This window comes from Somniosus microcephalus, chromosome 6 (assembly GCF_052327205.1).
Source record: "Somniosus microcephalus isolate GS21.2 chromosome 6, FLI_Smic_1.0, whole genome shotgun sequence".
NCBI classification, from domain to species: domain Eukaryota; kingdom Metazoa; phylum Chordata; class Chondrichthyes; order Squaliformes; family Somniosidae; genus Somniosus; species Somniosus microcephalus.
Window position 1 is genome coordinate 31698058 of NC_140992.1, and position 13773 is coordinate 31711830.

Sequence of the window (13773 nt, forward strand, 5' to 3'; positions counted from 1 at the left end):
TTGCTGAAAAGGCGTTTATTGTCTGCAACTCGCTCAGATTGTGACCTATCATTTTGCCTCTTGTACGTGGAAGTTCAAACCCACGGTAAACGGTGGACAGGGACCTGCACTCGGCAACAAGGCAGGTGGGCAGCAAGACCTCGGAGTGATCCTTATGGCAGTAGCTGCAACTCTTTTAAGGCAAGGGCAATGAGTTACTGTGAGCCCTGTCCCCACTTTGAGCACCAATGCAGCAAGTTTTGGGGCTTTCGTAATGCTTCCCCCATTGGATCCCACGGGGAGTCCTGTGTCTGATCACTGTTAGCCAGAAGTAGAGACATTCTTCCCATTGTGGGAACATGAACAGAATCACACCCAAAAGCTTCTTGAATTGCCTCTTGGATTTTGCTAAACCCTGCAAGGATGTTCCAGTATCCTGATGTGATAACCAAACCCTTTTGTACTCTCTCCAGGATATCAATAATAAGAACATAAAAAGCATTGAGTGTACAGCACAGAAACAGGCCATTTGGCCCAATTGGTCTATGCCGGCATTTATGCTTCACACGAGCCTCCTTCCACCCTACTTCTCTAACCCTATCAGCATATCTTTCTATTCCTTTCTCCATCATGTGCTTATCTAGCTTGCCCTTAAATGCATCTATGCTATTTGCCATAACTACTCCTTGTGGTAGTGTGTTCCACATTCTAACCACTCTCTGCATAAAGCAGTTTCTCCTGAATTCCCTATTGGATTTATTAGTGACTATCTTATATTTATGACCTCTATTTTTGGACTTTCCACAAGTGGGAAAATTTTCTTTACGTCTACCCTATCAAACCCTTTCATTATCTGGTCACAGGTCACACCACAGTCTTCTCTTTTCTGGAGAAAATAGCCCCAGCCTGTTCAGGCTTTCCTGATAAGTATATCCTCTCAGTTCTGGTATCATCCTTATGAATGTATTTTGCACCTTTACCAATGCCTCTATATCCTTTTTATAACATGGAGACCAGAACTGTGCACAATACTCGCAAGTGTGGTCTAACCAAGGTTTGATACAAGTTTAATGTAATTTCTCTGCTTTTCAACAAGGTAGATGCAGAGAGGATTTTTCCCCTTGTGGGAAAATCTAGAACTCGGGGGCATAGTTTCAGAATAAAGGGTCGCCCTTTTAGAACTGAGATGAGGAATTTCTTCTCTCAGAGGGTCGTAAATCTGGAATTCTCTGCCCCAGAGAGCCGTGGAGGCTGGGTCATTAAATACATTTAAGGTGGAGATAGACAGATTTTTACAAGATAAGGGAGTGAAGGGTTATGGGGAGTGGGCAGGGAAGTGGCTTTGAGCCCAGGATCAGCCATGATCTTATTGAATGGCGGAGCAGGCTCGAGGGGCCTATTCCTGCTCCTATTTCTTATGTTCTTATGTTCAGTTCTATCCCTCTAGAAATGAACCCCAGTGCTTGGTTTGCTTTTTTATGGCCTTATTAACCTGTGTCGCTACTTTTAGTGGTCTGTGTATCTGTACCCCCCCAGATCCCTTTGCTCCTCTACCCCCATTCAGTCTTTTATTGTCCAAGCACTATGTGGCCTTCTTATTCTTCCAGCCAAAATGCAAAACTTTGCAGTTATCTATATTGAAATTCATTTGCCAATTATATGTCCATTCTGCAAGCTTATTAACGTCTTCCTGTATTTTGTCACTCTTCCTTTGTATTAACTACAACTCCCAATTTGGTGTTGTCCATAAAATTAGAAATTGTTCTTCTTATTCCTGAGTCGAAATCATGAATGTAAGTTGTGAACAGGGAGTGAGCCTTTGGCACAGTGGTAGCATTCCTGCCTCTGGGCCACAAGGTGTAGGGTTCACAACCCCAATCCAGACAATCCCTGCGAGTGGAGTCGGAGCTCCGGCTTTGAATTCTGGGATCCATTGACATCCAGAATACTCGCATCTGGTGGGTGTAGATGGCCCCACCCCCCCTCATCATATGGGTTGTGGGAGCCCATAAACCCCCTCCCCCCGCCGTATAGGACTGATCACCCTATCAGCTGGTAAAAAGATGGTTACGGCCATGGAAGGAGTGTTAATGCGGCTAATCAGACTGTTAATCAGCCTGCGAATCCTTCCACTACTTCACACTGTTCCGGGAACAGCAAAAAGACACAAAAAGAAGTTGTTCCCTGTGGAACACCACTTTCCACCTTTTGCCAGTCCGAGTAGTTACCTTTAACCCCCTACTATTTACTGTTTTGTAGTCAGCTTGCTACCTGTCTCCTGACTGCACATGCTCCGACCTTAGTCATGAGTCTACTATGTGGTAGCTTATCAAATGCCTTTTGAAAATCCAAATATATTACATCTACTCCAGTACCCTTGTCTACTCATTCTGTTACTTCTTCAAGAAATTCAATAAGGTTGGTCAAGCATGACCTACCCCTTTTGAAATTAGTACTGACTACTCTATTATATTTTTGATTTCCAGATGTTTTTCTATTACATCTTTGAGTAAAGATTCCATTATCTTTCCTACCACTGATGTTAAGACAAACTAGTCTATTGTTCCCAGAACTTGTTCTATCTCTCTTTTTAAACAGAGGAGAAACATTAGCTGTCTGCCAGTCGTCTGGCACAATTCCCTTTTTGAATAAATTGTATATATATGAGTGAGGTAAGGTCATTCGTCCATCTTCTACAGATCACACACACCTTCTTGATCAGGCTCCCATGCAGGTAAGAGCCCATGGGATCCAGGGCAATTTGGTACATTGGATCCAAAATTGGCTTAGTGGCAGGAGGCAGAGGGTGATGGTCGAAGGTTGTTTTTGTGACTGGAAGCCTGTGTCCAGTGGTGTACCACAGGGATCGGTGCTGGGTCCCTTGCTGTTTGTAGTGTACATTAATGATTTAGATATGAATGTAGGAGGTATGATCAGTAAGTTCGCAGATGACACAAAAATTGGTGGAGTGGTAAATAGTGAAGAGGGAAGCCTCAGGCTACAGGATGATATAGATGGGTTGGTCAGATGGGCAGAACAGTGGCAAATGGAATTTAACCCTGAAAAGTGTGAGGTGATGCATTTTGGGAGGATTAACAAGGCAAGGGAATACACAATGAATGGTAGGACCCTAGGAAGGACAGAGAATCAGAGGGACCTTGGTGTGCATGTACATAGATCCCTGAAGGCAGCAGGACAGGTAGATAAGGTGGTTAAGAAGGCATATGGGATACTTGCCTTCATTAGCTGAGGCATAGAATATAAGAGCAGGGAGGTTATGCTGGAGGTGTACAAAATGCTAGTTAGGCCACAGCTGGAATACTGTGTGCAGTTCTGGTCGCCACACTATAGGAAGGATGTGACTGCACTGGAGAGGGTGCAGAGGAGATTCACCGGGATGTTACCTGGGCTGGAGCGTTTCAGCTATGAAGAGAGACTGGACAGGCTGGGGTTGTTTTCCTTAGAGCAGAGAAGGCTGAGGGGGGACCTGATTGAGGTGTACAAAATTATGAGGGGCATAGATAGGGTAGCTAGAAAGGAACTTTTCCCCTTAGTAGAGGGGTCAATAACCAGGGGACATAGTTTCAAGGTAAGGGGCAGGAAGTTTAGAGGGGATTTGAGGAAAAACTTTTTCACCCAGAGGGTGGTTGGAATCTGGAACTCACTGCCTGAAAGGATGGTAGAGGCAGGAACCCTCACAACATTCAAGAAGCATTTGGATGAGCACTTGAAACACCATAGCATACAAGGCTACGGACCAAGTGCTGGAAAATGAGATTAGAATAGATAAGGCTTGATGGCCGAATGGCCTCTTTCTGTGCTACGACTCTATGACTCTATGGCACCTACCCTGTTACATACCCTATTGAATCTCCTAAGGAAAAGTTCTGTATAAATATTCCCTAATCCCCAAAGTTAATGGAGCAAAACTCTAGAATATCTATTCACCCCATATCTCTTCTGTTCAATGCAAGCCTGCTACCCTGCACTTTTGAGGGTGACCACCAGCCCTTGAACACCACTGGTGGTTCTCATGACCACAACTTCAGTGGAATATCCTCTGGGTTTTTCGCAGATCTTCTGCTGAATTTACAGCTGATGACTGGGAGAACCCCCGAGGAAATGAATGGCAATAGTTTTATTTGATGTGACTGACGTAAGAAAACTACTAGGCACTTGGTCTAAGCGTTAAACAAAGCTTTAATCAACTGTTTTACAACATGGAGGTCTAGTTGTGTCCTTCACTAGTTCCTGTTAAGAATGTCCTGCGCAAGCTGGGCCTGTGCCCGAGTATTTATACTCTCCCTGGACAGTGCCACCCATAGGCCCCTCAGTATTATTTCATAAGTCTTTCTTTCATGAATGACTGATTCATGTCAGTGACTAGAACAGAACTATCCGAGAGGGGATTGGTTTTATCGACTCAGTTTTACTTGCAAATTTTTAACACTTAGTTATTAAAAAAATGTTGCACAAGAACACCTTTTCCAAGAAAATGTACACGAGAATATGGAATTTACCAATACCCACACCCCAATAATACCTCAGCAATTTCAAAATGCTCTACCAATCTCTTAATTGACACTATATTAGCCCGAGCATAGCAGATTACTATGCCATGTTTGTCTTTTTTATACCGTTAATATTTTTAAAAAATGTTTTAAACTGTTTAAAATCACACAATCAAAACTGATTTCAGGTTAAAAAATAAACTGGTACACATCTCCACTTTATGTTCTGACAAAATTATTACATTAACATTTTAAATACAAATAATGAGACTTGTTTGAAGAAAACTTAACATCAGACAGCTGATAAATTGAGATCAATCCACCATAGCAATTACTGTTTATAGATTATACCTTGTACCCTATCTAGGTTTTTTAATTTCAGCATAATATCGTGAAATATTTAATATGGTAAAAGTTTAATCGGAGTATGGAAGAGAAGGAATCCAGTGGTATCCCACAGCCAAATGGTGTTAAACAACAGGGTAATAAAATTATTCTGTATTCTTGACTGAGCATCCATCACGTCACCTGGGAGAAACCGGTTAGCTCTATTGGCTGTTAGTTGGTGCCAGATGGTATTAGTCTTTAGTGAGTGGCATCAGGGGACAATAGGCATCAGCATTCGACATAGGAGGGGAATAATACTGAAACTGTTGTGCCACAAAATGTCATAAAGGAACTAGAAACAAAATGGGGTAGAATTTCCTTCGGGATTCCCGCTCTCCTGCTATAACTTTGTGGTAGAAGATCGACAGAAACTCCGGAGCAATGGCGTAAATGGCTATTTAAGCGTTCCTCTGGGGTTTCCGTTAATCTTCCGCAGAAGTTAAGGCGGGAGATTGAGAGAATCCCCATGGAAATTACTAGCGGTTACCTTCTAAAAGAATACATTTTAACTCATGTGTAACTATATAAAAAAATGCAATTTTAAAGCAATGAAGTAAACTGTTTTTGGACAGATGAGGAACGTGGTTCTGGTGCTGCTCCCATTAGCACCAATACAGAGTTGCACACTGTTTGCATTCCTGACATATGACATGACAAGTAGATGCATTTTACCTGCCATGTCAGGAATGCAAGGAGCATGCCCATCAAATTATCTGTACTTTGAACAGTTCAGGGGAAAGGTCAGAGGTGTGTCGCAATTAGTAGGTTTGCCATATAATGATGTTCACCATGGGAACTGGTGGTGTTAGTGATGTGTGCCTCATGTGCGTCTGCTTTAAATGAAGGGAGACCTACCATTTCCTCACTATTAAAAATGCAAATTATAACTTTTTTAAATAAAGGTGTATATTTTGTTTGTGTATTATCTCAGCCTTTCAGGTCTCTGAAAAAAAAGGCATGTGTGAATTGGCAGTTTCTCTAAAAAAAAACTTCCAATTCCAGGCACAGCTTTGCTACTCTTGCCTCAGTTTCCAATGCAACTGGTTATTAAACAATAATCTACAAGGTCCTGGGTGACAGAACGATTTCTTCTCGAGAAATTAGGCTTGGATGTAGCTCAGGGCTCTCAGTGAAACTAGTTTGGGTACACTCAACTCAGTTTCATAAGAACATAAGAAATAGGAGCAGGAGTCAGCCATTTGGCCCCTTGAGCCTGCTCCGCCATTCAATAAGATCATGGCTGATCTTCTACCTCAACTCCACCTTCCCGCACTATCCCCATATCCCTTGATTCCCTTAATATCCAAAAATCTATTGATCTCGGTCGTGAATATACTCAACGACTGAGCATCCACAGCTCGCTGGGGTAGAGAATTCCAAAGATTCACAACCCTTTGAGTGAAGAAATTTCTCCTCATCTCAGTCCTAAATGGCCGACCCCTTATTCTGAGACTGTGACCCCGTGTTCTAGACTCCCCAGTTTCAAATGGGTTGAGCTCCACTGGATATTATTTAATATAACTCACCACCTATTGACAGTCTCACTCATGCAGGCTACAGGGGTGAGAATTAAAAACGTCGCACTGGTGCAGTAGTGGGTGCTGTACTATGGCTTTTGTTTGAGGCATATTTTAGAATAGTGCAAAGGGAGGCTTATTCTGCATTGACCATGCTACATTTCAACAAGGAGAGCTTAGTGTTGGAAGAAATGGAAAAAAAAGCATTGCACTGACATCCCTCACCCTGATGAGAATAAAAACAAAATCATACTTCCAAAAAATTAAGCACGATCTCAGTCTCTTGATTCTCAGGTTGTGAGATACAGTACTAATGATTGTGTTCTGTCGGTAGGTGTAGGCTAAATCCAAAAATAAACCGTAAAGTGCACTGAGTCAGGGTGTAGGCATAGAGTATTTTAAGAAAACCGGATTTACCTCATTGCTGTATAAGTCAGACATAACCACATCTAATTGGAGCAATATGTATTTATGGTAACGTGCACTTAATTCTGTGTTACTACACTAATAATATTCAAATGTTATTAATATCTTAAAACCGTAAAAGGTAGTACAATGCCATGTGCAGATTAAAATGGCAGCTATATATTTATAAGTCTTGTGTGTTTATACACTTATAAAGGTTTCTGAGGCATGAAAAACACATTTTACAAAATAATAATTACAGTGTAAAATACAGGCTGATAGTGGAAATGCTTAGTAATCATTAGAGACTATCTAGGCCCAAGTTGAAATGTGTACTTTTACAAAATAGCCAGCTAGTGTGTTCTTCAGTAATGTTTGTCAGAATAACTGAACTGTGCATGTGCTAAAGTGTATGTAAAAGCACGGGCTAATTTCATTACAGCGGTCTTCCATAAATGCTTCGAGTTTATTTTCATGTTAAATATAAACATTTTGATCCAACAAAAAGTGCTTCGAAACCACGGCTTTCCAATCGTAATGCTTATGGGAACCCATTTCAAATGAATTAAGTTCCTGTTGGTAATACAATCGGAAAACTTAGGCCCATATATCTGGATCGTATTTTATATTTTCTGATATTCATTAAAAAAATTTCATTTGGGAGAAAACCTTCCCCATTAAACCTGAAGTGTCCTTCGACCATCTATAATTAGAAGGCATGCAGTATGTTTAAGGACAGCTTTAAAAGGACTTTAGATTTTAAAGACAAACTCTTGTGTCATTGATGATACAAGTGTCGATGGGGGTAATTTAAAACTTTTATTGCCAGCCGAAAAATGGCCGATAGCGAACTGGCCGCATGTTTTACACCTCGCCCAATTTATTTTTCCCATTGAAGACAATAGAATATAAAATTGGGCAATGTGTAAAAAGGGCGGCCGATTCACTATCACCCATTTAAAATTACCTCCAATATCTCCAATGTTTTGCAGAAAACATACCATTTTCTACAAGTAGGTTCAATGTGCACATTACTGGACATAAAAGATATAGGGGAAAAATTCGGTTGCTTTGTGCCTCCTGTTAGCGCACTAAGAGGGCGTTAATGAGGCGCAAAGCAACTAGTGCCCAGGCGCGGCGATGATTGCACCGCTCGCGAAATTGACGACATTTTGTGGCGGCGCTAAACACTACCACCACGATCTCCTGCGCCCGCAGATCGTGACGTCAGTCGAGCGTGCAACACCCCGGACCAGATATTGAGTGGCACCCCCTGCTTTATCGCCTGCCGCTAGCAACGACAGGTTGAGGGGTGCGTTTTGCAGTCGGGAAGGGACTGGGGGAGCGCTATTTAAAGGCGACCACTTCCTGCCTTTTTTTGTCGGCGACATTTTTGCACCACGCTTTCTGAGAGAGAGAGACTTCTCGAGAGATTCAACGCTGTGTGAAGGAGTTTTGAGAACTGAGCAGCGCTTTGCAGGTTCATTTTGATTTGGCCTTCATTGCATTGATTTAGAAGAGACTATGGGGGCTGCACTCTGAGCTCTTTCCCTGGGTCTCTCCATTGTTCTTTCCAGCAGATTAGATGTACAGGTCTCTCCAGGCCGAGATTCAAGGCTGCAATGAGCAGGGTGTGGTGGATAGCAAGATCGACCCTCCCCTTAAGAGCTGGCCGGCGCCAGTGTGTCTGTGTTCCATTGCTGACGGACATCACATGAGCTTCGCCAGCGCTCTGAGGTAGCGCCTCGCTCCTCGGCGTTAGCGCCTTAAGAGAGGTGTGTAGCGCCTGATTTAACGCTCCAATCACCTCCAGGGGCGATAAAAGCCAAGTTTGCAGTCGGAGGTGATAATTAGCATCAAGCACTAAACTTTGCGCCTGGCCGATAATTGCGCCCTAAACAGGGCGATACCGAATTTCTCCCCCATAAAATTATGCCCTGAATAACTAACAAAATGTATAGGTAACCGTGGCATGAAATGTTCTCTGTTCTACAAAGTCAATGCTCTTATTTCAATCTAAATGGTTCGGCACAGATAACTATTAAGTACACATTATTAAATAAATGCTATCTGTGCAATGTACTCATGGCTCAGAGTTATCTTGTAGTCCCACAAATTCAGACAAAGATTTGTTGTAATCATCAGATGACTGAAAATGATTAGCATGTGATACTCCATTAAAGTCCTACACTAGTTTTATTGTGGTGTGGAGATCAGTGGAGTTCGCATCTGCATTATAAGATGCTTACAATATTTTATTATTATCATTATAAAAGGAAAGTGGCAGAGGCTTTGCAAAGCTTGGTAACAGCACCATCACTTTAAATGACTACTAATTACTTTGTTGATGTGAGTGTTTTTGTAAATGTTACCAACATCAGCAAAGTGGCAGGTTTATTGGTCGTATTTGCTACAGTCCGAGCAGCACCATGGAATAATAACGTTCAATTATCTTCATTGCTGTATTAACACATTTCAAAACAGGATTTGGAACAGCACCATTATATCCTTTTGAGTCCACAGTTACTTTGTACAGACTTGACAGCGGCTGATTATGGATCGCAATTCGCCTGCTTTTAGTGTTTGTGGTCTCGGTTTCCTGCAACATAAATATATAAAGAATTCCTTTACACTCAGCTCATTAGTACTGTAATTATGCTCAGTTAGTAAATGGGTTAACTATGACTTAAACCTAGAATTTCTGAGTTAATGAAGACAATGACCGCGATTTTGCCTACCGGGGCGGCCGGGGTCGGTGGCGGGTCCTGACCCCGCTGCTGGCTCCATCCCGCTCTATTGAAGTGATTCTACGATGACTGGGCTTGTTATGCCCGCCCTGCGAGGTTCTCGGCCAATTAAAAGGAAGCGGGTCTGATGACGTCACATGACGACACGTCATCAGCCGGTTTCCTTAAAGGGGCCATGGTCACATTTACTTTGACAATTCTGCTGTCAATGTTCTACAGCATTGAGGTGCTGCAAACACTGACAAGCACTTCACAGAGGTGCACGGCTGCAGCCAGGCTCTCCCATGACCCCCTCCATATGCTTATGGAGGAGTCACAGCATGCAGGGAGGTCCTCTTCCCTTCCAGTGGGCGGAAGAGACCCCCCCAGGAGATCAACGCAGTCTGGTTGTACATTGCACAGGAGGGCACAAGCAGGGATGTCGTCAGGAGGACCAGGCTGTAGTGGCACGAACCTTTCAATGATCTCAGTAGACCACGAAACGTTACTGCTAAGCCACACTCAACCTCATCCTGTTGTGCCACTCATCACACCCCATCACTCTGCCTTCCCTACCCTACTCCTGCACATCCTTACTCACACCAACTTACCTTGCACCTCCACCCATCCCTCTCTATCTATATTATCACTTCCCCATCTCACTAGCCACCCCTCACACTCACCCTCATCCTTGTCCAATTATACCAACTAACAACACACAAGGGTAGGCACTTGGGTGTTTTTGCCAACGTTCATGTAAAGTTTCTGTTAATGTAGTGTCAAATATTGAAATCTTTATTTTCAACACTTTGCATTCTTGGACAGATTTGTGTGCACCTTTGGAAGTGGCTTAGTGAGTTGCAGTGAATGGTGAAACATAACGGTACCCCCCGCAATGGTGATGAGTGTGAAAGGAATGGCTTGGGCATTGTAGGGATGCTTTATGGTGTTGGTGTTGGTGTGGGGTGGTGCCAACCTGATGCATCATGTGGCATCCAGGGTGTACAGCGTCAAGTGAAGTAAATCTGGCCATGGTGAGGCCATCCCTGGCCTCCCGGGCAGCAATGTGGTCGGATGCTGATGCCCTGTGTCCTGTGCAGCATCAGGTGATTGCGGAGAAGGTTGGTGTTGTTGTTGGGGCTGCTGGGGTGTGAAGGAATAAGCCGTATAACCTATTCAGAAAAATACACTATCTTATGAAAGAATTCTGGCCTCATTAAAACATAACAAACTACTTGTTATAAATCTCATCATTCATCACGAAACTACTCGTGAAATAACGCTGGATGGCCAGCTGGTGGCGCCGTCCAAGGAGTATAAATACTCGGGCGTCGGCCCCAGCTTTCCAGGGACATTTTGTAAGACAAGGAACTAGTGAAGTACAACTAGACCTCCATGTTCTGAAACAAGTTGATTAAAGGCTTGCGTTATGCTCAAACCAAGTCCGTAGTGAGTTTTATTACGTCACTGGGTTTGGAAATTTAGAAACCTAACTATGAATTAGCTATGAAAGCATTCTGGCTATTGAGATAAGACAGTTGTTGACCCTGAACAAATAACCTTATTGAAACAGAAGGTGAAGGGCTCTGACTAGCTGAACTTTTGGGAACGAAACAATGGTTCACCCTGGATAAGGTGTTCTAATTTACACTTCGTAAAAAAGCACACGAGATAAGGAACATCTGCCCTCGTAAAGATGACAAAGTAAGGAACACCTGCCGTCGCACCGTTTTTATATGGTAAACTTAGAACACCTAGAGATGAGACGTGATTCTGGCTGATGTGGCAATAAGAATTGCAGAGGTCGGCAGAAAGATGACTAGGGATAATTGACTTGCATCAGCAGAAAACCTTAAAGGAAATACCACTGGAAAAGGGTATAAATATTGAACTCTCAAATGGGATAACAGACTCGCTTTAATCGGGCAAAGCGATTCTTGGCTGCAGAGGCGGCTCTGTAGTCTCCAACACTTTGTACCTCAGGGATCAAAGGTATTTGATATTGATGGATATCCTGTAGAAAACTTTAGGAAATTATAATACTGTAGCGAAGTTAAGATTTGAAAGTAAGATTCTCTGTTAAAAAGATCATGGGCAGGATTTTCATTCAAAAGTCGGTTTAGAGGCGGGACTACAACTTTCGAGGTTGTAGTCCCGCCTCATCGAGGTGCGGCCAATCCACGCGATTTTAACTTGATTGACCTTGTTGAGCCCACCCAGCGGCCTCAGCAGGCCAATTAAGGGCCACCCGGCAACAGGTGACGTCACAGACTGAAATTTCATCTATCAAGAGATTTTGACAGATGAAATATCAGCGTTTCACAGCTGTTTGAAGCTGCGGGGCGGGTACCCGCCTCCTTTGAAACTGGCATGAAGGCGGGATGGGGTCGGGACCCCCCCCGATTTCGAGATTTTAACCCCCCGCATGCCTCCAATCCAGACTCCACGGCACAATGAAAATCGAGCCCCATATGTTTTCTCTTTTTAGAACGGTTAATCACAGAATCACAGAAACCCCACAGTGCAGATAGAGGCCATTTCGGCCCATCGAGCCTGCACCGACACATATCCCACCCGATCCCCGTAACCCCTACATCAACACATATCCCACCCTATTCCCGTAACCCCACGTATTTAATCCCCCTAACACTAAGGGTCAATTTATCATAGCCAATCAACCTAACCCGCACATCTTTGGACTGTGGGAGGAAACCGGAGCACCCGGAGGAAACCCACGCAAACACGGGGAGAATGTGCAAACTCCACACAGACAGTCACCCGAGGCCGGATTCGAACCCGGGTCCCTGGAGCTGTGAGGCAACAGTGCTAACCACTATGCCACCGTGCTGCCCTAATGTTGCGATTGACTCACCAACTGTAAATTGCATGTCAGTTCTTTAATAAATCTATATATTTTTAGAATTGTCTCACATAAGACTTCTGTATCAAAAACTCGTGAACTCAATCTCTGTACACTCTTTGGTGAGGAGTTGCAGAATTCTGAGGGAGTTTTCCAGACCCACATAATATCCGGATGTTACAGTCTAGCTAAACTTATTAAAAGCGCTATCTGGAGGACGGTAACATTCTCGGCTTGTTCCTTTCCTTTAGGGAGAGATAACCCGGACCTTTAGACCCAATTTAGGATTTGGCTACCTCAAACTTTAGTTGAAAGTGAACGTCTGAGGAATACGCCTGATCCGGAGTAGCCCTAAAGGGGCTAGGACTAGTAAATATCCCTTCAGGTGTGTTGGGGTTGATCGTGTTGGGGCTGATCCGTGTTGGGGCTGATCCGTGTTGGGGCTGATCCGTGTTGGGGCTGATCCGTGTTGGGATTCTGAGGACCAAGATGAGATTTTTTCAAGGGCACCGATGCTGATGAAATAAATGGCAGGTGAAGTTGAGATGACAGAAGCGATCTGTCAATGGTGAGAGAGGTTGTTCCAATGAGGTGACACTGGATGGAGAGATTGCTCCAAACATTTGCTAGCTGCATTAAGGTCAATCTGTCTTCCAAATGCAGTAAGCAACAGCTTCTAACCTTGGAAAGTGAAGACCTATGAAATGGGAGCTTTTAAAGACCATTTACAGCTGTCAAGTTAGTAAATCATTCCATGCTGACACAACACCCGACCTCCTTACCTGACGTGATCCCCAAGCAGTGGGAAATGTTAAGTATGTGTATTGTATTGAACAATTAACACAAAGACTTAAACGTATAACTCAAACAGGTCTTTACTGGTTGGAGGTAGGGACTATACGTAGGTCTTTACTTCATGCCCACAGGCGGGAACTGAGGGGAGATCAGTACCCACAGTACTATTTATACCCCTATGGCCAGGAGTGGTACTGCGTATCACTACGCCCTACAAGTAGTGCAGTCCTGTCCATAGGTTCAAAGTAGCACACATATTACATACACAACATTCCTCCCTTCCTAGCTTTACAGTCATCTCCCCATTTAACATAACGTAATAACATATATACATATATAACTTCAGGTTTACATAACAGAATAACATAGATACATAGATAACTTCATGTCAAAACAGATCACAGATTCAGTCTCTGTGGAAAACAGTTCACAGATTCAATCTCTGTGGTGTAGTCGGTTCACGTTGCTGGAGTGACTCATTCAATAGTCCTTCCATGGATTTAACAGTTTGAACTTCCGAACTGAATTGGCTCCGTTCGGAAGGACCACGTGTGTGATCTGGTAGAGGTAATAATGGTTCAGATGGGTCATCT

At 43.4% G+C, this 13773-nt stretch overlaps 1 protein-coding gene across 6 annotated transcripts in view; it reads right to left on the bottom strand.

Annotated features, from left to right (window-relative positions):
- The window catches only part of LOC147115585 (mitochondrial fission factor-like), a 305832-nt gene that overhangs the window by 27840 nt on the left and 264219 nt on the right, over nt 1-13773 (bottom strand). Inside the window, exon 52 of one of the 6 annotated variants that reach the window (XM_085989956.1) lies at nt 4680-9398. The exons of the other annotated variants lie outside the window; for them this stretch is intronic. Coding sequence (XP_085846082.1) covers nt 9323-9398 — 76 coding nt within the window. The 3' untranslated portion in view covers nt 4680-9322. Of the gene's footprint in view, nt 1-4679; nt 9399-13773 lie in introns of those variants that run through there. 6 annotated transcript variants of the gene reach the window in all.